At 39.4% G+C, this 25,727-nt stretch overlaps 2 protein-coding genes across 2 annotated transcripts in view; both read right to left on the bottom strand.

Annotated features, from left to right (window-relative positions):
- The window catches only part of EMC5 (ER membrane protein complex subunit 5), a 216,113-nt gene extending 213,712 nt beyond the window's left edge, over positions 1-2,401 (bottom strand). The window contains exon 1 of the mRNA XM_034984567.2: positions 2,392-2,401. The gene's annotated coding sequence lies outside the window, so the exon portion shown is untranslated. The remainder of the gene's footprint in view (positions 1-2,391) is intronic.
- Positions 1-25,727, bottom strand: part of wb (wing blister) — a 222,021-nt gene that overhangs the window by 34,210 nt on the left and 162,084 nt on the right. The window contains exons 19-20 of the mRNA XM_069501061.1: positions 4,821-4,927; positions 443-614 (exon numbers count right to left, since the gene is read on the bottom strand). Of these exons, the coding sequence (XP_069357162.1) occupies positions 443-614; positions 4,821-4,927 (279 nt within the window). The remainder of the gene's footprint in view (positions 1-442; positions 615-4,820; positions 4,928-25,727) is intronic.

The raw sequence follows: 25,727 nt of genomic DNA, 5'->3' as shown, positions 1-25,727 counted from the left end.
ATCCGTTAAACCGATTTCGATGAAATTTAGTACAGAGATAGCTTACATCCCGGGGAAGAACATAGGCTACTTTTCGTCCCGGAAAATCAAAGAGTTCCCATGGGATTTTAAAAACCTAAATCCACGCGGACGAAGTCGTGGGCATCATCTAGTTCAATATAAAAGTTCTGCTGTATTTGGCGGCCACAGGATTTGACAAAGAAGTGTGAAGTGGAGGCAAACACAATAGATCGGAGACGGTCGCAGTGATACAGGATATCAACAACCTGCATAGCCTCAAAGTAGAAGAAGAAGGTATTAGATATTTCAGTGCATTTGGGCTCATCAAAATATCTGCAGAAAAGAAAATAGCAAAACAATTTGACTTAAATCCCAGCTTGATCCCGGAAAATCAAATAAATCCCACTGGATTTATTTGACACAGCTAGTCTTAAATACTCACATAAGCACCCCGTAGGTCCGAACCCGTAGTACCCGGGCAGACAGCGGTCGCACCTGGGCCCGCCCACCCCTACGGCGCAGGCGCACAGGCCCGTCACAGGGTCGCACGCCGATGCGCCCGCGCCGCACTCGCACCGCCGACACCCGCCCTGCTCGAGACCCCAGTAGCCTTCCTGAGAATAACAAATTCGGTTTTTAGGGTACACACGGTACGTGTAGAGAAAAAAAAGAACCCTTTAGGATCACTTCGTTGTAGATCTATCGTTTTTTTTAAACTTATAGACTAGCGCTTGGCATACCTGCTGGCAAGTGATGAAGCAGCCTAAGATGGAGCGCGCTTGCCTAGAAGATGCATATTCACTTTTGACTTGAAGGTACCCAATACGCATATTAAAAGTGGAGAGGAAAATGGATGCCGCAAGGGAGTTCCATATCCTGACGGTTGGGATTAGAAACGAGGAAGCAACTCGCTTTGTATGTGTTTGTGGAATTTCAACTACTTACGGATTGACGACGCCTTGCGGTACGATGGTAGAAAGGTGAAGGAGGGACCAGGTCAAAAAGTTCTTTGGCACAAAATTGTCTGTCAAAACCAATCAAGGGAATCAAAAAAAAAACCAATAGGGTACTTTCCGTTGCCCTAGAATCATGAAATATGGCAGGCAGCAATGTTTTATAGCACAAGTAAAGGAAAAAATCCAAAAACCTTATAGTGGTTCAATATCACAGAAAAAATAAAAAATGTTATCATTTCTTCTACGATGGTACGGAACCCTTCGTGTGCGATTCCGAGTCACACTTGACCTTGTTTTTAAATAGGTTTGTGTTGCCAATTTGCTGGCATAGTAAATGAGGTGCCTAATAGGGCACATTGAGTTGGTCGGTCTAATCACGCCAATCGATGCTCAAATCAACGTCAGCCCGATGCCAACCAATCACGTCAATGTCGGCCCGACTGCTTGCGTCAAAGGATATTTAACTAAAGGTATTCTGTCTTACGTGACCGGTTAAAGATATACGAGAATCATCATTAGAATAACTTAATAAGTTAGAAAAGTCCTGACTGACTGACTGAACAACGCACAGCTCAAACTACTGGATGGATCGGGCTGAAATTTGGCATGCAGATAGCTATTATGACGTAGACATCCGCTAAAAAAGGATTTTTGAAAATTCAACCCCTAAGGGGATAAAATAGGGGTTCGAAATTTGTGTAGTCCACGCGGATGAAGTCGCGGACATATTTTTATATATTTGCCAATTGCGTAACCGGTCAAAGATATACGAGAATCGTCATTAGAATAACCCTAGTGGTTAAAACATCTGCCTCCTATTCGGGAGGTCGGGAGTTCGATCCCGCGAACGCACTTCTAACTTTTCACAGTTGTTCTAAGCACTGTAGGTCGATTTCGTAAAACCAGCATCAATCATTATTACAATTGCAATTGTTATAATTGGCTGAATTTATGGTATTCTTGTTGCAAGAATGCATTGCAGCCAATAGTGAGCGAGCGTTAACCAATCAGAGGTTATTGCGATCGTGCAATTTCTACCAAGTTCTACCGCAATCAAGCAGATGTTGCGCGATTGCAACAAGAATCGCACAAATTCAACCAATCGGAACAATTGAGATTGTAATAATGATTGATGCAGGTTTTAGACAATCGCCCTACTGGAGGCCTACCGCCGTTTTTTGACAGCTACAGTAACGATTGCAATCACCTCTAGGTAATTGACTCTCTTACTATTGTCAAAACGGACCATGGGCAAAAATGTATGGGCCCTGGTCCAAGCCAATCTGAAAGCATTTGGGGTACAGTTCACTTCATGGCGGGCAACTCAAAATCGAAACATGGTGTTTTGATACATTACCTAATTATTACAAAACAGAGAATGCTATGAATTACCTAAGTAATTTAAATTGCTCGACAATTGACGCAAATACATGAACAAAGAGAATTAGAAATTGAATATAATTAAGTCGTGACCGAGTAACTGTAATGGGTGCCATTAGGAGCTGTTCAGTGCCTCGGTTCTACTACCAGGTGCTCGTGTGAAGGTGGCCTAATTCCGGTAATTGGCGAGGCGGAATTATCCGCTGCTTATTCAATTAAATGCCATTCGGTGAGAGGGATTTGTAACAAATCAACGCATAAGATTTAAATACCTAGTTCCCTGTGCGTGGATAGTGAAAATGTGTCTGTTTGTCTGTTAAATGTTAAAGAAGAAAATTAGGCATGGAGAAATTTTGCATTCTGGAGAAAGGCAATAACTAAAATTACGTTACTTCTTGTTGAAAATTGAAATATCTATAAAATATCAATGTATGAGTTGAGTAACAACGCGAAAATAATACTAATTTCAACAAGAATAATATTAGAAACAAAGATTACTTAGTTAAATTAAAGTTTAGTTTCAAACGATCTATCTCGCTCGAAAACTCTTCCTCTAATTCCCCTAAGGTACTTTTTAGGGTTCCGTACCTCAAAAGGAAAAACGGAACCCTTATCGGATCCCTTTGTTGTCTGTCTGTCTGTCTGTCTGTCTGTCCGTCTGTCTGTCAAGAAACCTACAGCCTACAGGATACTTCCAGTTGACCTAGAATCATGAAATTTGGCAGGTAGGTAGATCTTATAGCTGACATTTGGGGAAAAATCTGAAAACCGTGAATTTAGGGTTAGATCACACAAAAAAAATTTAATTGTGGTCATGAACTAATAATTAGTATTTTCAACTTTCGAAGTGAGTGACTATATCAAGTGGGGTATCATATGAAAGGTCTTCACCTGCACATTCTAAACAGATTTTTATTTATTTTTATGCATCATAGTTTTTGAATTATCGTGCAAAATGTCGAAAAAACACGACTGTAGTACGGAACCCTCATTGCGCGAGCCTGACTCGCACTTGGCCGGATTTTTTTGTGAAATTTTGTCTATATGTCGCTTTGGTGTGTTTCCTTCTCCTTCCGTTAGCGGTCAAGTTCATGTATATCTACTAATAAACTAAATTTCAGCTCGCTACCTTCAGAATCTGTTTGAGTTCTAAATTCTTCAGCCAACCTATACCTATCGTATCGCTAAATTCCTTGTCGGCACGATTTCGCGTGTAGTGTGAAGTGGCTCTAATGCCAATGCTTGGCGCGGCGTGGCATTGCCCGCTGCTTATTCAATTAAATGCCATTCGGTCAGGAGTGAGCTGTGATTTGTGCGCGTGGGCCGCAATTTGTTGCGAACCATTTGCGGCTTTAACTTAGCAATGACTGATGCGTAGGATATAATCTTGTTACTTTAACAAGTATAAAATCTAATATGTATATATAAATTAATGTGTGACTGGCTGTCTGTATATTCGTTGATTGTGCTTTCGTGCATCGTTCATCCGGTTGAGTTAAACTTCGCACAGTTCGCCGAAAGTGATGAACATCGGCCTTTAGAATGACATTTCATCTTTGTAAAGCGTTGTCTCTGTCACTCATACCCTATCACGCTTTGTCGGTCTTAACGACCGAAACAATGCTCTACAAATCTGCTGTCTCCTTCTATAAAGATCGATGTTCATCACTTTTGGCGCGTACTGTACGTACCTATCTTATAGTAAGTATCGTTATAAAAGAGGTGCATTATACGGGATATGCAGGGTGTCACATGCATTGCTCTTCGCACCCATGACGAACATTTGTCAGTTGCACCCATAGTTCAAGAGGAAGTAGGTGAAATTACCTCGCAGGTGTCACAAGTTCGGCTGGTCACGTGGGGCCAACAGTGCTACTTGTGAATATCGCACGCATTGTCCTGTGCACCCATTGTATAACAATTGCACACTGTTCAAGAGGAAGTAGGTGAAATTACCTCGCAGGTGTCACAAGCTCGGCTAGTAACGTGGGGCCGACAGTGCTACTGCCTCTTGTAAATATCGCACGCGTTGTCCTCTGCACCCACTGATGAACAGTTGCAACCTGTTCAAGAGGAAGTAGGTGAAATTACCTCGCAGGTGTCACAAGTTTGGCTGGTCACGTGGGGCCAACAGTGCTACTTGTGAATATCGCACGCATTGTCCTGTGCACCCATTGTATAACAATTGCACACTGTTCAAGAGGAAGTAGGTGAAATTACCTCGCAGGTGTCACAAGTTCGGCTGGTCACGTGGGGCCAACAGTGCTACTTGTGAATATCGCACGCATTGTCCTGTGCACCCATTGTATAACAATTGCACACTGTTCAAGAGGAAGTAGGTGAAATTACCTCGCAGGTGTCACAAGCTCGGCTAGTAACGTGGGGCCGACAGTGCTACTGCCCCTTGTAAATATCGCACGCGTTGTCCTCTGCACCCACTGATGAACAGTTGCAACCTGTTCAAGAGGAAGTAGGTGAAATTACCTCGCAGGTGTCACAAGCTCGGCCGGTAACGTGGGGCCGACATCGGCACTGCCCCGAGCGGATGTCGCACGCGTTGCCCTCCGCACCCATTGATGAACAGTTGCACCCTGGAACAAGGAAATAACACATAAATAATCACGCGTCGTTTTTTTAAAATAAAACCCATTCTCCATTTTTTTGTAACTGTTTAACTAATAAACTAATGTGTAAATTCATAAAATACTTTGAACCAAAAGTTTAATCAGTACCAACCCCCCTTAATATAAATGCGAAAGTGTGTTTGTTTGTTGGTTTATTGGTATGTTGGTTTGTCCTTCAATCACGTCGGAACGGTGCAAGTTGCAACGGATTGACGTGATTTTCTGCATGGGTATAGGCCGTATAGGTAGGTATATAAGTATGGTACTTTTTATCTCGGAAAATCAATGAATTCCCACGGGATTTAAAAAATCTAATTCCACGCGTTCGAAGTCGCGGGCATCAACTAGTGTACATTTTAATTAATGGTAGGTATTTAAGTAACACAAAACGGCAAGCCTCCACAATCGTCAGTTTATCACCGCAGATAGCTGTTAACCGCTTACAAGCAGTTAATCTTGTCGTTAATGCACAGCGAGCGAGCTGACCGACGTTTGTTCAGAGATTAGATAGATCTACGTCTATCTCAGATATATTTGGATTGCTACAGATTAATTCGGATAGTCTCTCTCTAAGACCTAAGTCTAAGAGAGGGCGCACACTGTGGTGCGACGAGTTGCAGTTCTCTGTATCTAGTTCAAGTTCTCTGATGTTAAGGAATACCTACTTGTATTTAATACTAGATGATGCCCGCGACTTTGTCCGCGTGGATTTAGGTTTTTTGAAATCCCGTGGGAACTCTTCAACTTTCCGGGATAAAGTAGCCTACATATGTCCTTCCCCGGGATGTAAGCTAACTCTGTACCAAATTTCATCAAAATCGGTTGGACGGTTGGGCCGTGAAAAGCTAGCAGACAGACAGACAGACAGACACACTTTCGCATTTATAATAATATTTATAGTATGGATGACGTACCTACTGTGAATTAATGCCGGAGAGCGCGCGCTGCATGTAGTTCTATAGTTCACAGATTTTTCGGAAAAAAACGTACGGAAATTGACCGAGGTGCGCGCTAGCTCTAAGCCTTAAGAAGCTGTGATAGCCTAGTGGTTAGGACGTTCGCCTCCAAATCGGAGGTCGGGGGTTTGATGCCGGGCACGCACCTCTAACTTTTCCTACGTGCGTAATTGCATACATAAAGTAATGTTAATAGTACACACAAACACTATTCTAATTTATACCCACACATTTTATTTCTCAGAAAATAAGGAAGGACTCTCGGCAGAAGGATTTTGCGCTGTAAGGAAACGTCTTCAACGAACATTTCATTCCCAGGTCCAACCTTTATACCTACCTTAAATAACCAGCCTCGTAGTCGTTAGTTACCTTACAATGTAAACAGAAATGGGTGTTCATTACAAAATACATTAGAGATAATAAGATCGTTGCGCAAAGGCTGGCCGACGAGCGAACGCCAAACACCAGCGTGTTTTCATAATTAACTGTATCTTAGCTATGATGGGTACTTAGCAAAGTCAATTTAAACTATGTAAAAGATAACTAAATATTTGTTTTAATTAATGGTTTTACTGCAAAAGATAAAATAGAGTATAGGTACATGGCGCGCGATTCCATTACTACGTAATTTAGTTCTCAAATCTCATTTGAATTTTGAAATGAAATTTTGTAGACAAATTCTAGAAACAAATAAGCATATCTGTGTCAGTGATTTCCTACTTAGGAACAAAAACAATCTAATCTAATTTAAATTTAACCTGTACCTACTGTCCCAAGTCTGGGCAAAGGCCTCCCTCCGATTTTTCCACTATCCTCTATTCTATGCCTCTTCAGTTCAGGCCACGTAGGTAACTGATTTATTATATTATATTAAACTCATCACGCCATCATCGCCTCGGCCTGCCACGCTGGCGTTGATGATTCTGGGAAGTCCAGAAAGAAGCAGATTTTGTCCATAAAATTAATGTTTTGTTACCTGTAGTCTATTAAGAAGGGATTGATCTATGATATTTTACCTTTTTTTTATTAGAATCGTTATATCTGACGCTTCAATAGTTCCTAAAAAATCGAAAATCGGGCATGTGGCCTCTTAAGTCCAATTTAAGTGAAGCGGTTATAAAGCCAACGTCGGCTAAGTTCGCGTTTTGGAACTACCTAAGCTTAGGATTCCTTACGCGATCTGCTAGTTTTATTCCAAGTATGCTGAGTTCCGGCTCTTTGGTAAACATTGAGCTTGGACTTTTGAAAGTCTGAGCTTTGGTAGAATGCACATTTGGAACCAAAAGAAGAACCTAAGCCGTGCCGCCAAGCGATTTAGCGTTCTGATACGAAAGGGGCATGGGTTTAATAAAAACTGCCATACCCCTTCCAGGTTAGCCCGCTTCCATCTTGGACTGCATCATCACTTAACACCAGGTGAGATTGCAGTCTAGCTAACTTGTATTGTATCTGAATATAAAAAAGTCGCACCATCTAGCTATACCGTAGGGTGTAGAACTGTAGAGTCGCGAGTGTGGAATCAAACCCAACAACTTTAAAACCTTAGTTGTTAATATTGGAACACTACCACTGTGCTAAAGAGGCTGTTAACGAAATATAATACGTTTAACCTTCTTGACACCTGAGTTCACCGAGTTTGTTATTTCCATTGTTTTATTGAAACGGGCGGCTGGTCCATTGTTATAACAAAATACACGTATTAAATATCCCTTCACGCCAGTTCAGCAATATATTTTATTAGGTGTTAAGCGACATCGCATGGAATTTTTCTCCCGGGAACCATTGAATTAATTTGTAGATTTTCTTGAAGTCGCGAACTTAGATAAATTATTTTAGCGTTTAAACTACCGTGAGTGATTTCCATTCTAAATAATATCTGTCCCGGCTGTACTCACGTGTGTAGTCGACGTTAGCCCGACTAGTTTCGAACCCATCCGGGGAGTCTTTTTCAAGGGAGTCCGTCCGCGCACGCGCCGCGGTTTTGACTGCGGGCCGCGCGTGCCGCTGCCTGTAGTCGGGCTAACGTCGACTAAACACGTGAGTACAGCCGGGACAGATATTATTTAGAATAGATAAATTATTATAATCCGGTACAATGCTGTCTAGAAACGAAAGGGGCATAGGTTTAATTAAAACTGCCATTCCCCTTCCAGGTCAGCCCGCTTGCATCTTAGACTGCATCATCACTTACCACCAGGTAAGATTGCAGTCAAGGGTTAACTTGTACCTGAATAAAAAACCGGCCAACTGTGAGTCAAGCTCGCGCATCGAGAGTTCCGAACTACAGTCGTATTTTTTTGACATTTTGCACGATAATTCAAAAACTATGATGCATAAAAATAAATAAAAATCTGTTTTCGAATGCACAGGTGAAGAGCTTTCATATGATACCCCAGTTGATAATATAGTTAACTTACTTCGAAAATTGAAAATACTAATTATTAGTTCATGAAAACAATCTAATTTTTTTTGTGTGATGTAACCACAAATTCACGGTTTTCAGATTTTTCTCCGAATATCAGCTATAAGACGTACCTACCTGCCAAATTTCATGATGCTAGGTCAACGGGAAGTACGCTGTAGGTTTCTTGACAATTGACAGACAAACAGACAGACAACAAAGTAATCCTATAAGGGTTCCGTTTTTCCTTTTGAGGTACGGAACCCTAAAAAAACATCAACTTATGAAACTGAATAATCAAGACACGATGGAGCAATATTTTACTTAATAGAATCTAAATAGTTAAAATATCAAAATTCAACAAACAACCTCACATCAGACGTGTTAACGGACACCCCGGCGCGATAATGTAGACGTCAGACGCTAATTAGCGGCTATCTGGCGCCGCTGACAGACGGCATGACGGATCGCGGCCGCGTTGCAACAGACGGACAATATTAGCTACGATGCTAATTTATTGGCTCTACTGTTTAAAAAATTTAAAAGATGTGATAACCTAGTCGTTAGGACGTCCGCCTCCTAATCGGAGGTAGGGGATTCGATCCCGGCCACGCACCTCTAACTCATGCGTTTTTAAGTACCTAATAAAAATAAAAATAAAATAAAAATCTTTTTTATTCAAATAGACTTTTACAAGTACTTTCGAATAGTCGGATGCATCTACCACTGGTTCGGAATGCCTTTCCTACCGAGAAGAAATAAATATCATAATTAAATATCAATTGCTTTAACGGTGAAGGAAAACATCGTGAGGGAACCTGCCCTGCATGCCTGAGAGTTCTACATAATGTTCTCAAAGGTGTGTGAAGTCTGCCAATCCGCACTTGGCCAACGTGGTAGACTACAAAATCCTTCTCACTCTGAGAGGAGACCCGTGCTCTGTAGTGAGCCGGCGATGGTTTGATCATGATGATGATGATGATGATGACTGTTTGACATGTCAGCTGCAATGAAAAGGTTACAACAGAAAAGATTGAAAACAGAGAAATTGTCCTTCTCTTCTATCTTTGTATAAATATCCACTCGCATCATCACCGGTTCGTATACTGAGCACGGATCTCCTCTCAGAATGAAAAAGGGTTAGGCCATAGTCTACCACGCTGGGCAAGTGCGGATTAGCCTCTCACACCGTTGGAACATTATGGAGAACTCTTAGGCATATGTGTTTCCTCACAATGTTTTTCTTCATTGTTAGAGCAAATGGTAGACATATTTGTCGAAATGGAAGGTGGTGTCGTGAGTCGGGAATGAACCCCCGATCCCCGAAAAGTTTGCCGACGTCTTAATCACTAGCCACTACGCCATCACAAAAATCATTTCAAAGGAGATCGCCCGTGAACGGGCCCTCTTTTGTGGCGTCGCGGTCGTGTCAAAACTTATTTTTTTTTTTAAATGTGTTATTTTTTTACGATTATGTTTTATAACGACTTTTTTCACTCTATTATTGAAAATATCCACATTATTACAGTTAGAATCGTAAACATGCATTTATTTTGAAGAAGTATTGATTAAATATAACCTCAATATCAGCAATATAAAAAATAAGATTTCTGTTTAACCAGGGTGAATAAATAGAAATCGTTTGCAGAATATAAAGAGTTAATTATTTATCTACAAAATAAAATGAAAACCATGGTGACATAACAATTATATTAGGGGGGGCCCAAAGCTCCTAAGAAAATGGGCAATCTCTTTTAAATCAAGAGTCCATTACAGCTAACAAAAATGCCACTGATGTTTACTGGGAATCGATTTACGAGCCATCGACTAAACATTTGATCATCATCATCATCATCATCAACCAATTGACTTAGGTCTCTTGTAGGGACTTCCACACGCCACGGTCTTGCGATGCCTGAATCCAGCGGCTCCGTGCGACTCGTCTGATGTCGTCCGTCCACCTAGTGGAGGGTCTTCCAACGCTGCGTCTTCCGATGTGAGGTCGCCATTCCAACACCTTGAGACCCCAACGTCTATCGGTTGTACGAACTATGTGCCCTGCCCATTCCAGAGTCCATTACAGCTAACTAAAAACTAAAAAGCCATGAGTAGTATGTTTAATGAGAATCGATTTACGAGTCATCGACTACAATCTCAACATATTCCTGGCAATAGACTAAACATTTGAACTAGAGCAGCGCGTGTAACTGCACCCATTTACATAGGATTTGAATAAAAGGCTGTTCTGCAGAATACTTACAATGCTAAACCGTCAGTTATGGCTTGGAAATGATAAGAAATACTCGAGCAAATGTAACTAAACAGCTTACCAGTACCCGTAGCATAAGATTTTACGTCTCACCAAACGTTGCTAGAATTCGAGAGTCGAAACACAATAACATCTAAGTAAAATGGACCTAAAGAGCCTTGAATTGAAGTCAAATATTCAATGCCACTGATTTTAATTTCGCAATGTTTCCGCTTGGAGCGCTGGCTGTTGAAGTGTAGACAAACTTGAGCTTTAAAACAAGGCAATTAAGATCGAGTTTACTGTAACGCGGAAGTATTTCGACTCTCGAATTTGGTTTGGTTTGGTGAGACGTAAAATCCTACGGGTACTGGACGTAGGTATACTCAGTGTTATAATACCTACTGGTAAAGTAGAATTTATTTTAGAATTAGATTTTAGAACTATGGATTAAAGAATAAGTTATAATCATTTATCAAAGTCGCATAATATAGCCCACTAAGTAGGTACCTACCTAATCTAGTGCTGCATAAGTGCATGCGTGATTGTTTACTTCTGGTATTTTTTTTTATTCAGATACAAGTTGGCCCTTGACTGCAATCTCACCTGATGGTAAGTGATGATGCAGCCTAAGATGATAGCGGGCTAACCTGGAAGGGGTATGGCAGTTTTTATTAAACCCATACCCCTTTGGTTTCTACACGGCATCGTACCGGAACGCTAAATCGCTTGGCGGTACGGCTTTGCCGGTAGCGTGGTAACTAGCCACGGCCGAAGCCTCCCACCAGAGCAGACCAGAAATTTAGAAATTATAAAATTCCAAACCCCTGCCAGGAATCGAACCCGGGACCTCCCACTAATAAGACCACCACTGCGCCAGGGAGGTCGTCAAAATTTATTTATTACCTAGGTTACTTAAACTAACTTAAGATTGTTAACAAAAATCAAGAACGATAGAAATAAGTAGAATTCAATGCAATAACAAATAATGAACTCTAAAAATCTAACTTTTCGTAATGTGAGTGTGGTGAAGGCAAACATTGTGAGAAACCCCGCTTACTTGAGAGCTCTCTATAGAGTGAATAGGCATCTTCTAGGTAAACGCGTCCCATCTTAGGCCACATCATCACTTCCCATCAGGTGTGATTGTGGTCAAGCGTATACCTATAGTGAAGGCAAACATCGTGAGAAACCCCGCTTACTTGAGAGCTCTCTATAGAGTGAATAGGCATCTTCTAGGTAAACGCGTCCCATCTTAGGCCACATCATCACTTCCCATCAGGTGTGATTGTGGTCAAGCGTATACCTATAATGAATAAAAAAAAATGTCTTTCGCTGGAACTTCACGAGCTGTCCAGCAAAATACACTCACAACGTCACTATTAACTTTCGATGTCGTACGATGCTGTCTCTGCGTCAGCTCGTGAAGTTCCAGCGAGAAGAACAAGAAAGAGGGTAGTTCGCTACTGCCCTTAACAGCTCGAACTACATCTCTCGCAGCACCGCAGTCCCGTCGTGACCACGACCCGTGCAATTGGGTTGAAATTACGACAAATAAAAATAAAAAATAATCGTGGTATGCACCCGTTATAACATTAAAATACGGCCTATATTGATAACAAGCGTATCTGTGAAACGCAATGTATGAACTATGAACGATTGTTGCAATCGACGATAACTACTCCTTTGAAGTAGCCACTAAACAAACGTAACCAGGGCATCGGCTGTGTCGACTAATTTATAGCTCAATGGAAAACTGGGTCGCAACAGTTTGCTGAGAAAATTTAAAAAAAAATCACGATACCTCGCAGTTCACACGTGCGAAAATATAACAGTACCCTTATTATAAATGCGAAAGTGTGTTTCCAGAAAATCAAAGAGTTCCCACAGGATTTTTAAAACCTTAAATCCACGCTGACGAAGTCGCGGGCATCATCTAGTTTAACTTATAAATTCGCTATTCTGTAAAGTATCCAAAGCGTTTAACGCGTTTAGCCGACATTTTGAGAGATGAACTATAAATACGCCGAATTTTACGTCCATTTTATTGCCTGAACCCACTTGAACGAGATAAACCGCTTGCCTTTCGCCTTTGATATTATTTCTCAGACATCGTGAATACGATTATGCGTGTAAGATGATTTTTAGGGTTCCGTACCTCAAAAGGAAAAACGGAACCCTTATAGGATCACTTTGTTGTCTGTCTGTCTGTCTGTCTGCCTGTCTGTCTGTCTCGCTGTCCGTTTGTCTGTCAAGAAACCTACAGGGTACTTCCCGTTGACCTAGAATCATGAAATTTGGCAGGTAGGTAGATCTCATACCTGACATTTGGGGAAAAATCTGAAAACCGTGAATTTAGGGTTAGATCACACAAAAAAAATTAAATTGTGGTCATGAACTAATAATTAGTATTTTCAACTTTCGAAGTGAGTGACTTATCAAGTGGGGTATCATATGAAAGGTCTTCACATGTACATTCTAAAACAGATTTTTATTTATTTTTATTTTGCATCATAGTTTTTGAATTATCGTGCAAAATGTCGAAAAAATACGACTGTAGTAAGGAACCCTCATTGCGCTAGCCTAACTTGCACTTGGCCAGATTTATTTAAAGGAATCTCAATTTTGGATGTGGTATGTAAATTGATTTTGGGCATAAAAATGGCATTCAGATCAGATTCACAATAAATAATAAATATAAAAGATAAAGGTGACTGACTGACTGACTGATCTATCAACGCCCAGCTCAAATTACTAGACAGATCGGGTTGAAATTTGGCATGCAGATAGCTATTATGACGTAGACATCCGCTAAGAAAGGATTTTTAAAAACTCAATCCCTAAGGGGGTGAAATATGGGTTTGAAATTTGTGTAGTCTTGAGTCTTACGGGATTGTAAACTTTACGCACCTTTGTGAACATTATGGAGAACTCTCAGGAATGCAGGTTTCTCACGATGTTTTCCTTCACCGTTAAAGAAAGTGATATTTAATTGTTAAAAGCTGTATACATTTTGTTGGTAGCGCAACTGGTTGCCCCGCCACTTTTCCCATTGAGATAGTGCCCGAAGACTAATGATAAAAGAACCGGAAAAGAATTTTCACGGACCGACACCATAATTCGATGGATAGATAACATAATCTACCACAATTTAATTACTATACAGTTAAGTCCAGCGTGGTTATAATGGCTTTATTAATAGTGGACTAAATTAACGATTAACAGTGTACAGATTAGATATTAATCGAATAATCTATGAAATAGAGGATATCAAGCGAGAAACTGATAAATAAGATGTTTAATCGAGATTGTAAGAAATAGTATCTATCTATGGCGTTTGATATCATACACATCGGGATTGAATTTAGATGTAGTCATTAGAAACTGTTATAGAAATCTAACTTATTTATCCTGTGTTTATGATATTATGAATACCTAATATACGTCATCAGCTTATGCTCGCGTTTTCGTCCGCGTGGACTACACAAATTTCAAACCCCTATTTTACCCCCTTAGGGGTTGAATTTTCTAAAATCCTTTCTTATAATAGTCATAATAGCTATCTGCACGCCAAATTTCACCCCCATCCGTCCAGTGGTTTAAGCTAGATAGATCAGTCAGTCAGTCACCTTTTCCTTTTATATACCTACGTATTTAAATTTAAGATTTATGATATTATGAATAATAATAGACGTCACCAGCTTATGCTCGCGATTTCGTCCCCGTGGACTACACAAATTTAAATTTCACCTCTTTAGGGGTAAAATTTTCAAAAATCCTATCTTAGCGGATGCCTACGTCATAAAGCTATCTGCGTGTCAAATTTCAGCCCGATCCATCCAGTAGTTTTAGCTGGACCACCACTGGAGAAATCAACTTGAAATTTGGCATGTAGATAGCTATTATGACGTAGGCATCCGGTAAAAAAGGATTTTTGAAAATTCAACCCCTAAGTGGGTAAAATAGGGGTTTGAAATTTATGTAGTCATATACGCCAGTGAGCTATAAGCTCATATCATAACACCACACCATAGTAGTCCGCTAGTTCAAATATAAATGGTGGAAAGTGCTGAAACGGATGGCATAGCGATAAGACTCCCATTGAGACCGCCTCGTACAATATTATCGTACATGAGCAAACAGATTAACGATCTATCGAAGCGATCGATAGTCGATACTCGATAGATGTATTCTATTATTTCTATTGATTTATTGAACAGTGTTAGCTTTGTGATTCAGTGAAATATTGAGTGGAATCATTAATATTTAACTCTACCTACCTTTTAGGTCCGGTTTCCACCTAAGCGGAGCGGAGAGGTGTTCATGTAAAATGTCCGCGACTGGTTGAGATGGCAATCGTGGTATGAGGCGGGGGGACGCCCCGCACACCCGCACGTCACCTCCCCGATTGCCATCCCGATCTGTCGCGTACTATACCTACCTATTTGTTAGGATAAAATGGTTCGTGAACTTATAGTGCAAAGTGCAATTTTCAAGAAACATTTTAGAAACCCAAATCGATTCGTAGACCGGCTATTAAAGTTGCATCTTGCTGAAAACTATAACTCAGCCAATTTTTTTTAATCAAAATGTCCTGTTGGTATTTATTACCTATATTTTTAGGGTTCCGTACCTCAAAAGGAAAAACGTAACCCTTATAGGATCACTTTGTTGTCTGTCTGTCTGTCTGTCAAGAAACCTACAGGGTACTTCCCGTTGACCTAGAATCATGAAATTTGGCAGGTAGGTAGATCTTATAGCTGACATTTGGGGAAAAATCTGAAAACCGTGAATTTAGGGTTAGATCACACAAAAAAAATTAATGGTCATGAACTAATAATTAGCATTTTCAACTTTCGAAGTGAGATAACTATATCAAGTGGGGTATCATATGAAAGGTCTTCACCTGTACATTCTAAAACAGATTTTTATTAATTTTTATGCATCATAGTTTTTGAATTATCGTGCAAAATGTCGAAAAAATACGACTGCAGTACGGAACCCTCATTGGGCGAGCCTGACTCGCACTTGGCCGGTTTTTATTATCTGGCACATGAGTTCGTGGTGCGCAATGCATTTTGTCCCTACACTGGCTATACAATTGCAGCTAAAAATTGCCATAGATCTATCCCGTTTATGAGCGTCCCTACGCAAATGTTAAGTACGCTATGTCAACGCCTCGGCAAGCGTTGTATTTTTGTTAGGTCACGATTTCTCACTTAGCTACAATTCAGACCTAGCTATAAACCTAACTCAGTGCCTACCCTAAGCTTTGCACTACCTTACTACCTGCAAACCTCTCACTGCAAGTTATATAATATGTAAATCCTAATAAAATGTGAAAGTGTGAATGTTTGGATGTTTGTTATTCAATAACGCAAAAACTACTGATTGGATTTGGCTGAAATTTGGAATGGAGATAGATTATACCCTGGATTAACACATATGCTACTTTTTATCCCGGAAAATCAAAGACTTCCCGCGGGATTTTGAAAAACGAAAATCCATGCGGACGAAGTCGCGGGCATCAGCTAGTTAAACAATAAAGCCTTCGATACTGTATAGAAATTGCCGATAGTTAATAATATACCTAATAAAATATGCGTGTCTGTCTGCTAGCTTTTCACGCTCCATCCGTTAAACCGATTTTAATGCAATTTGGCACATAGGTCACATCCCAGGGAAGAACAAAGGCAACTTTTTGTCCCGGAATATCAAAGAGTTCCCACAGGATTTTCATAAAATCTAAATGCATACCGAAAAATTCTTTAAAGAAGTTTGTAGCAAGTATGCTCGAGCCATTAAACAAATGTTTCATAACACTGCAACATAACTCTTCTAAATCTGGGCGCGATACTTAATTGGAAATGTTTGTATTAAGGCGAGTCACCGAGGCTAAGCGGAAAAAACTGGTTTGCTAGATCAAATGTTTTAGGTATTTACTATTAAATAATGGCCTTGCTAAAAATATACAATATAGGTACCTAAAGACATTGTCTAAAGAATGTACTACTTTGATACACAATAGGAAGTACTTCACTCGATCAAATAAAATCTTGAAATAAGTCGAAATAAAAGTCTAAAACGAATTATTTAATACTAAAATTTCTGACTTGGCAAATAATTTTTATATGGAAATATTTGTCTTTAAGTACTACAGAGAACCTGCTAAATTTTGGTTTCCAACAGGACTTCAATAATTTATTAAATTCAAATTTAACGTTTGAAACACAGAATTTGAACGTTGCCAAGCGGTTTACTTCAAAGCCGCGCTGCCCGCCTCGGTGACTCGCCTTAAGCTCGGATTATTGCAAAGCAAGGGCCTGCACCCGCGTGTTATATCGGTAGATACTTTCACGCCAATTTTAGAACAACAAAAGAAGCCATTAACTTAGGCTGAGAACTATAGAGCCTATAGAGCCATACCTAGATTAATTATTGGTCTCGCTACAGCTACGCTTATAGAGCGTACCAACTTTGACTTAACTCAGATTTGAGTAATTTAGGTGACACATCTTGTTTTAACTCTCTGATATCTATAGAGCGTACTCGGAGGGTGAGATCTATAGAGCGCACTCTGACTATGCAGACTTAAGACAGAGTTAAAACGAGACAGCCATATCTCTCACATAAGTCTGTATCGTTTTAACTCAATCTTAAATCTGAGCAAAATCAAAGTGCACTCTATAGATAGCCTGAGAGATTAATGTCAGTGATATAACGCTGTGCCTTCAATATGAGCAAGGTCTTGCTACTTTTAGTACCTTCAAGACAAGAGTGAATAGGCATCTTCTAGGCAAGCACTCCATCTTAATTCTTAGGCTGCATGCCTGCGACTCGTTTGATGTGACGCATCTGTCCACCTAGTGGGGCTGAACTTTCTAGTGCGAAGTCACAATTCTAGCACTTTAGTGTCCCCAACATCTATAGGTTTTTCGAACTATTACCCTGCCCATTGCCACTTCAGCTTCGTAACCCGTTTAGCTACGTCGGTCGGTTACTCTGATTCTCCTATAGATCTCCTCATATTGTACACGCTGATAAATTCTAAGCACGCCTGTCACCTACATCTATAAACGGGAATCAAACTACGATTGTATGTAGTATATGTGATGGGTAAACCTCTGTTAAGAAATAATTAATTCTATCATAAGTGGTGTTAGCTATGTTGTCTGTCAATCATTAATAAAAAGTCTTATCATGTCAACAGGCCATGTCATTGTAAACAATGATCGATTGACGGTACCTAACGGGAGAAATTCCTTCCTTCTGTACCATCTCATAAATCCTAACGGATTCCTATAGCGGCGTTATCACTTATCAGAATATTCCATCGACGTGTTACGAGTAAGACAATGTAACAAGAAGCTGACAACAAAAGCCGACGAACTGGAGGGCTCGTGCGGCGATCTTGACTGCGCATTCCACGCCCTGCGCCTGCACATGCTTGCATCTCAATAAACGTTATGTGAAGATACTTAATGCCTTGTACCGCGCTGATATCAGTATACTCTTATTATAAACTAGCTTATGCTCGCGACTTCATCCGCGTGGACTACACAAATTTCAAATTCCTATTTCACCCCATTACGTGTTGAATTTTCAAAATTCCTTTCTTAGCGGATGCCTACGTCATAATAGCTATCTGCATGCCAAATTTCAGCCCGATCCGTCCAGTAGTTTGAGCTGTGCGTTGATAGATCAGTCAGTCAGTCAGTCAGTCAGTCAGTCAGTCAGTCACCTTTTCCTTTTATATATTTAGACTAAATGATGCCCGCGACTTCGTTCGCGTGGATTTAGGTTTTTAAAATCCCGTAGGAACTCTTTAATTTTCCGGGATAAAAATGTCTATGTCCTTCCCCGGGATATAAGCTAACTCTGTACCAAATTTCATCAAAATCTATAGTATCTATACCTAATAGTGTATGGATATGGATGTGAAAGTGTGTTTGTTTGTTTGTTGGTTTGTCCTTCAATCACGTAGCAACGGAGCAACGGATCGACATGATTTTTTGCATGGGTAAGTATAGTTTAGGACCTGGAGAGCGACATAGATTACTTTTTAATTATGTAGATTTTGTTTACTATACATTTTTTAATTATGTAGATTTTGTTTACTAGACATTTTTTGATTATGTAGATTTTGTTTACTAGACATTTTTTAATTATGTAGATTTTGTTTACTAGACATTTTTTAATTATGTAGATTTTGTTTACTAGACATTTTTTAATTATGTAGATTTTGTTTACTAGACATTTTTTAATTATGTAGATTTTATTTAATTATGTAGATTGACTTAATTAGCTTTTAAGGTTTATTGTAGTATTGTGATCAAAAGTTTTCTTTCTTTCTTTCTTTCTTTTTATCCCGGACCATCAAAGAGTTCTCACGGGTTTTTTAGCACCTAAATCCACGCGTACGAAGTCGCAGGCATCTGCTAGTAATATTATAAGTTAGACCTATACTGATATTATATTCAAGACTAATAATATTAATATCCTCAACTTTCACCAAACGTTTTGCTCTATGGTTGCGGTAAATATCATATCAGTATATTTTATTGCTGGGACAGAATAATAAAGAGTAAAACCGATGTTAGGATAACCAAACTCGTGCAGCGATCGTATCTGCAGCTCCAGTCTCAATGGACTATGGTGACTGACTTCTACTTATACAAGTACTCTGGACTTGCGATGGCCGATCTGCGTGAACAAATTGATTTCCGCCATTTGCGCTGATAACAGTACCTAGTGAGCATCGTGTGATATACAGTAGTACTACTATTTCCATCGGCAAAAACGGAAACACCGACTGAAATCGAATGTACACTAATGAAATAGAGACCTTATTGTTTGGGGTTAAGATTTTAAACACAAGAAACAACAGAGACTCGTGCTAAACTCGATCGTAATTCGCGCGTACAAAACATAGCGCGTACGCAACAACCAATAGCGAACTGACGCGCGCTATCATTGGCCGAGATATTTTCGCGCCATTCAAAAAATATAAGAGTTTGATATTTTTTGCGTATTCTCATCATCATCATCATCATCGCCTCACACCATCCTCATCCAATTTTTTAAAGTCTAAACGAAGCAAGTTTATCATAATATAATCATGTAGTCCCGTTGTCCCCGTTAGCCGTATCCCCGTTAACGGGGACATCGGGATTTGAATAAAATTATTAAAAACTTATCCCGTTGTCCCCGTTAACGGGGACATCGGGATTAGAATAAAATTATTAAAACCTTATCCCGTTGTCCCCGTTATCTATTCCCCTTCAACGGGGACTGCGGCAAAATTCTCAAATTGGGTATTTATACTTTTAAATTTGATAAATATTATGACTTTATTATAAACTAGGATAAAAATAGTGACGTACTCTGAAAAAAATATTAAAATCACAACAACAAAGATTAACAAAGTAACAGGCGTTTTAATTTTGGAGTGGGAGGGTCTTCTATCCCTTTCTCGCAAAACGAAAACTTGTATGAAACCGCACGAGGCACGGAACAGAAAAAACATTTAGTTCCGTGGCACGAGGCTATTATGGCATTAGTCAAAATGACGTCATAATTCTATATCACTATCTCTGTCTAATCACAAATATTTAAATGCTTATAACTTTTTTATTATTTGATCTTTTTCAGTTTACGTCATTATTTTTATCCTAGTTTATAATAAAGTAATAAAAAATTGGAGTCAAATATCCAATTCAACATAGTAGCATGGTTACTATCTTCTACTAGTATCAATCGGTCCAGCTGTATGCAGCTGCAGCGCATTATTGATCTGAAAGCCTCTGCATTATGTATTAAGTTTTTCCCGCTTGTTTTCATCAATAGAAACGATAGTTTTCTACTGCATTTTCATTGCCGACAATTTATTTCTTGTCGCTCGGCAGGAAATGATGATGCACGCCTGTTGACTAGATTTACGTGACTTTCTTATAGGCTTTATAAATCATAGGTGATTTCAGTTTTTTCGCAAGCATAAAATTAAACTGTTATGTTGTGATTGTACCTATTGGTTAAGTGAATGCTATTTCCATAAACAAATTACAGAAATCTTCTGGATTTTTTTTTTCAATTGTTTAACATAAAATTTAATTTCTATGTCAGATTCTCTCTCATTTCCAACCGTTTCTATGTTGCTCTCGCCTCTTTAGTAAAAACACCTAATGCATTTTTTATACGAACAATCGAGTTCTGGATTTCTGGAGTTTGAGTTTTCATTCGCATCACAATTTCATTGTTTAGTCATTGTTTAGTCTTAAGACATCTTTGAGAACATTCTGGAGAACTCTCAGGCATGCAGGTTTTCTCTAGATGTTTTGCTTCACCGCTAAAGCAAGTGATATAATATTATAATTGCTTGAAACGCACATTTTCACAGAATATAGCCGTTGTAACAACAAATAATAAAAGTTTCACACGACGCTATCGAAAAGAAACCAACCTGTATCTACACTAACACACATGTGTAAAACACATGTGTGTGTGTATGTGCATGTGTGTATGCATATATGTGTAGGTATGTATATGTATTGTCTGTTCTTTGTTTTTTTTAAATATTTAGTTAGTATGTTATAATATAGTAATTTTATTTATTTATAATCTTTTTTTAATGATATAAGTAGGCATGATGTAATGCGCAGACGTACGCATTGAGGGTCAAACCTCTGTGGTTTTTACAATGCGTGCTACCTATTATGTGTAATTTTCTCTTGAATGTTAATAAAAAAAATAAAAAAAATAAAAAAATAAAAAATTCAAGTAGATACACTTTAACATAATTCATAAGTTGCACTAATACCCAGATCACCGCCCGCCCGTGGCATTGGCGTGTACTCAGAGACTCGGGGTTATGATAGACATATTTATGAAGACGTAATAAGATCCCGCCCACGGTTTACAAGCCTGCCTCTAATCCTTTCATGGGCGTTTTAGGGCAAACCACGAGGAAATCCAAAATAGATTTATTTTATAACTAGATGATACCTACCCGCGTGGATTTTTTTTTAAATCCCGTGGGAACTCTTTAATTTCCCGGGATTAAAAGTAGCATGTGTCTTTTCCCGGGGTGTAAGCTATCTCTGTACCGAAATTCATCAACATCGGTAACCATAAATTCACGGTTTTCAGATTTCCCCCCGAATGTCTGCTATAAGACCTACCTACCTGCCAAATTTCATGATTCTAGGTCAACGGGAAGTACCCTGTAGGTTTCTTGACAGACAGACAGACAGATAGACGGACAACAAAGTGATAAGGGTTCCGTTATTCCTTTTGAGGTACGGAACCCTAAAAACTATCTGTATGCGTTGGCCCTTAGACGTTTGTTAGATTTATTGGTTCCAAATTGGCTGTGAGATTACCTGTGTAGTTTGTAACCCTCACCTAACCAAGGCAGGAAGCTGTCGTTTAATTCGGCCTAGGCTAGACGTGGGCGAGCCTGAATGGACACCCGGCCCCTCTGGACCTCGGCTCTAAGTACTTTCTAACGTCATTCATAACTAATATTAATAACAAGCTATTATTGAGCTATTTCAACTAATGTAACTATTTATTGGGTAAGCAGTACTTTTATGCCTCTATGAGCCACATGCCATTGTTCTCAAAAGGTGAAGTCAGCCAATTCGCACTTGGTTAGTTCTTTGTCCAAACCCCTTCTCATTTTGAGAGGAGACCCGTGCTCTGTAGCAAGCCGGCGATTGGTTGATAGAATAGAATGTATATTTTTATTCAAGTAAACTTTTACAAGTACTTTTGAATCGTCGCGTCAGGTAGTTTTTTTTTAAGTTTAATTTACCACTGGTTCAGAATGCCGTTCCTACCGAGAAGAACCAGCAAGAAACTCGGCGGTTTATGATGATACCTGTGTAACCCTCACCTAGCCAAGGCAGGAAGCTATCGTTCGGCCTAGGCTAGACGTGGGCGAGCCTGAATAGAGGCCCGGCCGCCTCCGGACCTCGGCTCTAAGTACTTTCTAACGTCATTCATAACTCCTATTAATAACAGGCTATGCAGTTGTAAAGCAAGCTCAAAAGTCAGGGTTACGATACGATGGACATGTTTATGCAGACGTAATTATGTTTTGCCTACGATTCTTCAGAATGTATAGGTCGCGACAAGTCGAGATGGCAATCGGGGTATGAGGCGGGGGGACGCCCCGCTCACACTCACGTCTTTTGTTGAGACCAGGCAGCGGGGTGATTCGCTAACTCAGTGTCTAACACTGAATGATAGCCACCGAGCTCATTTTTAGGGTTCCGTACCTCAAAAGGTAAAACGGAATTATAGGATCACTTTGTTGTCTGTCTGTCTGTCTGTCAAGAAACCTACAGGGTACTTCCCGTTGACCTAAAATCGTGAAATTTGGCAGTTAAGTAGGTCTTATAGCAGACATTTGGGGAAAAATCTGAAATCCGTGAATTTGTGGTTACATCACACACAAAAAAAAAATTGTGGTCGTAAACCAAAAATTAGTATTTTCGATTTTCGAAGAAGATAACTATATCAAGTGGGGTATCATAATATGAAAGGGCTTCACCTGTGCATTCTAAAACAGATTTTTATTTATTTTTATGCATCGTAGTTTTTGAGTTATCGTGCAAAATGTCGAAAAAATACGATTGTAGTACGGAACGCTCGTTGCGCGAGCCTGAATCGCACTTGGCCGGTTTTTTAATCCGTTGAAGGTTTTCTACGAAAAAATATTTTAATACCATCCAGTGAAGCAGCAATGTAGAACCAACCAACCTCAGTGGCTATCGTTCAGTGTTAGACACTCAGTTAGCCAATCACCTAGCAGGTGAGAGAGACACCTAAGAGTTCTTCACAATGTTCTCAAAGGTATCGAATTCTGCTAATCGACTTGGCCATCGTGGTAGTTTATGTGGCCTAAACTTAAACCTGTGTGTTGATAGATCAGTCAGTATTTCAGTAACCGTTTTCTTTTATATTTAAGAAATAAACTTTAAAAAATTGGTCGGGTATTTGGACTCTGAAATAGATCTACCAAATCAAGCTATTAACAACGTTAATGCATTGTATAAATAGCTATAAACACCATTACCACCATAACTAAGTCTGTAGACTTAATTTATGGTGCTCATTTAATTTCTCAAAAATCAAACATGCGTGGGCATTAATAGCCAATTGTTTATTCATTCCATAGAATTTTTCCCAGTTCTTAGGAAACACCATAAAAGGGGAATCTAGTTTATAATAGTGATGGATCATTTCACAGGTAGCATTGTGAAAAATCATGTGAAAAGCCTTTTCATATTCTAACACTCGCTATTTTGCTTAAAGTAGGCTGTGAGAAATCACCAAGCGAAATCTTACAAAGCTTGAAAATTATTTTTATATATAAATTTCTCGCGCGTATCATCGATCTAAACTAAAACACTAAAGGGTGTAGTGTGTATTGTTGGAAAAGAAAAAATGTAAAAAAGTGAATTTACTTAATATAGCAAAACAACATATCACACTACGTTTCACGGGAAGTGATATTTCGTACTTATTTTATTTAACCACCAGAATTAGGCAAAAAAAATTACCAAATTCCTGAAAATTCACTTCGTGGAAAACCACCTGCGAAATTATTCATCTTGATCATAATTCCTAGTTATTAGTGTAGCAAACGATTGTATGTGCGAAAATTGAAAAGTCACCTTCCTTGAAAACTCACCTGTGAAATCACTGTGAAGAAAAATAAAATAATTTCACCAAATGAAAATGATTTCAAAAGTAGCAATAATGGCTATCTCTAGAACGGCCGGGTTAAGGTATGTCGCGGCGATTAACTGAGATTAACTGCGATTATCACAGCATGCAGGTCGCGGTTGGGCATTCCGCCTTCTAAGGCGCGATGCACACCGGTAGAGATGAGGTGCAGCGTCTTGAGAACAACTCAAACTAAGCTTTATAGGCATTTCTCCCACTGCCGAATAGGAAGCGAGTAGCTATTGACTCGCCCAAGAAACGTAGAATCGATGTTTGATTCACCTTCATCTGATTCATCATTTTCTCTTGAAAATAATCAAACTTAAGAGTGATGAAATTATACGATATATAAAAACCCTGTTAAGTGCGAAACAAACCCACAAGACGGGGTTCCGTTCCGTAACATCGTACAAGAAATAAGATATTTTTGTGATGTACCTACAACCACAAATTCACGGTTTACGGATTTTCCCCTTTACTTGTGCTACCTACCACTAGGTCAACGGTAAGAACCCTATAGGTCTTGATTTCCTTGACGGGTTTTGACAGATAGACAGACAACGAAGTGATCCTGTGAGGGTTCCTTTTTAGGGTTCCGTACCTCAAAAGGAGAAACGGAACCCTTATAGGATCACTTGGTCTGTCTGTCTGTCTGTCGGTCTGTCAAGAAACCAACAGGGTACTTCCCGTTGACCTAGGATCAGGAAATTTGGCAGGTAGGTAGGTCTTGTAGCAGACATTCGGGGAAAAATCTGAAAACCGTGAATTTGTGGTTACATCACACAAAAAAAATTAAATTGTGGTCATGAACTAATAATTAGTATTTTCAATTTTCGAAGTAAGATAACTATACCAAGTGGGGTATCATAAGAAAGGTCTTCACCTGTGCATTCTAAAACAGTTTTTATTTATTTTTATGCATCATAGTTTTTGAATTATCGTGCAAAATGTCGAAAATATACGATTGTAGCACGGAACCCTCGTTGCGCGAGACTGACTCGCACTTGGCCGGCTTTCTATTGAGATACGGAACGCTAAACACCAACATGAATAAGGTTGTTACTTAAAACTAGGTAGGTAACTATAAAGTTCTATAAAATCCATTTAAATCAATTAATGAATTCGAATGCAAGCTGAGTTTGTAACATTCTCAACTTAACCAGCACAGAAGTCCTATCAAGGTAAACTACAAGGACGTTCCCGAGTTGTTAGCAATTTAATGGGCTACTCTATTTCAATTGGGTCCAGTTAGAGTCTAAATCTAACAAAACATCAATTAGAATGCTCGGCCCCGCATTAAATCACTGTGTCTATGTACATTTCACGATTTCGAAACGAAGGCCCCGTGGTCTGATACCATCGGCGAAAGAAAATACCAAAACCTATGCGCGAAGTTCGCCACAAAATTGGACTAATTTCTTGATCATAAAT

Source organism: Maniola hyperantus, chromosome 1 (genome assembly GCF_902806685.2).
Source record: "Maniola hyperantus chromosome 1, iAphHyp1.2, whole genome shotgun sequence".
NCBI lineage: Eukaryota > Metazoa > Arthropoda > Insecta > Lepidoptera > Nymphalidae > Maniola > Maniola hyperantus.
The sequence above is the reverse complement of the archived record's forward strand: the minus strand, read 5'-3'. Positions and strand labels throughout refer to the sequence as shown.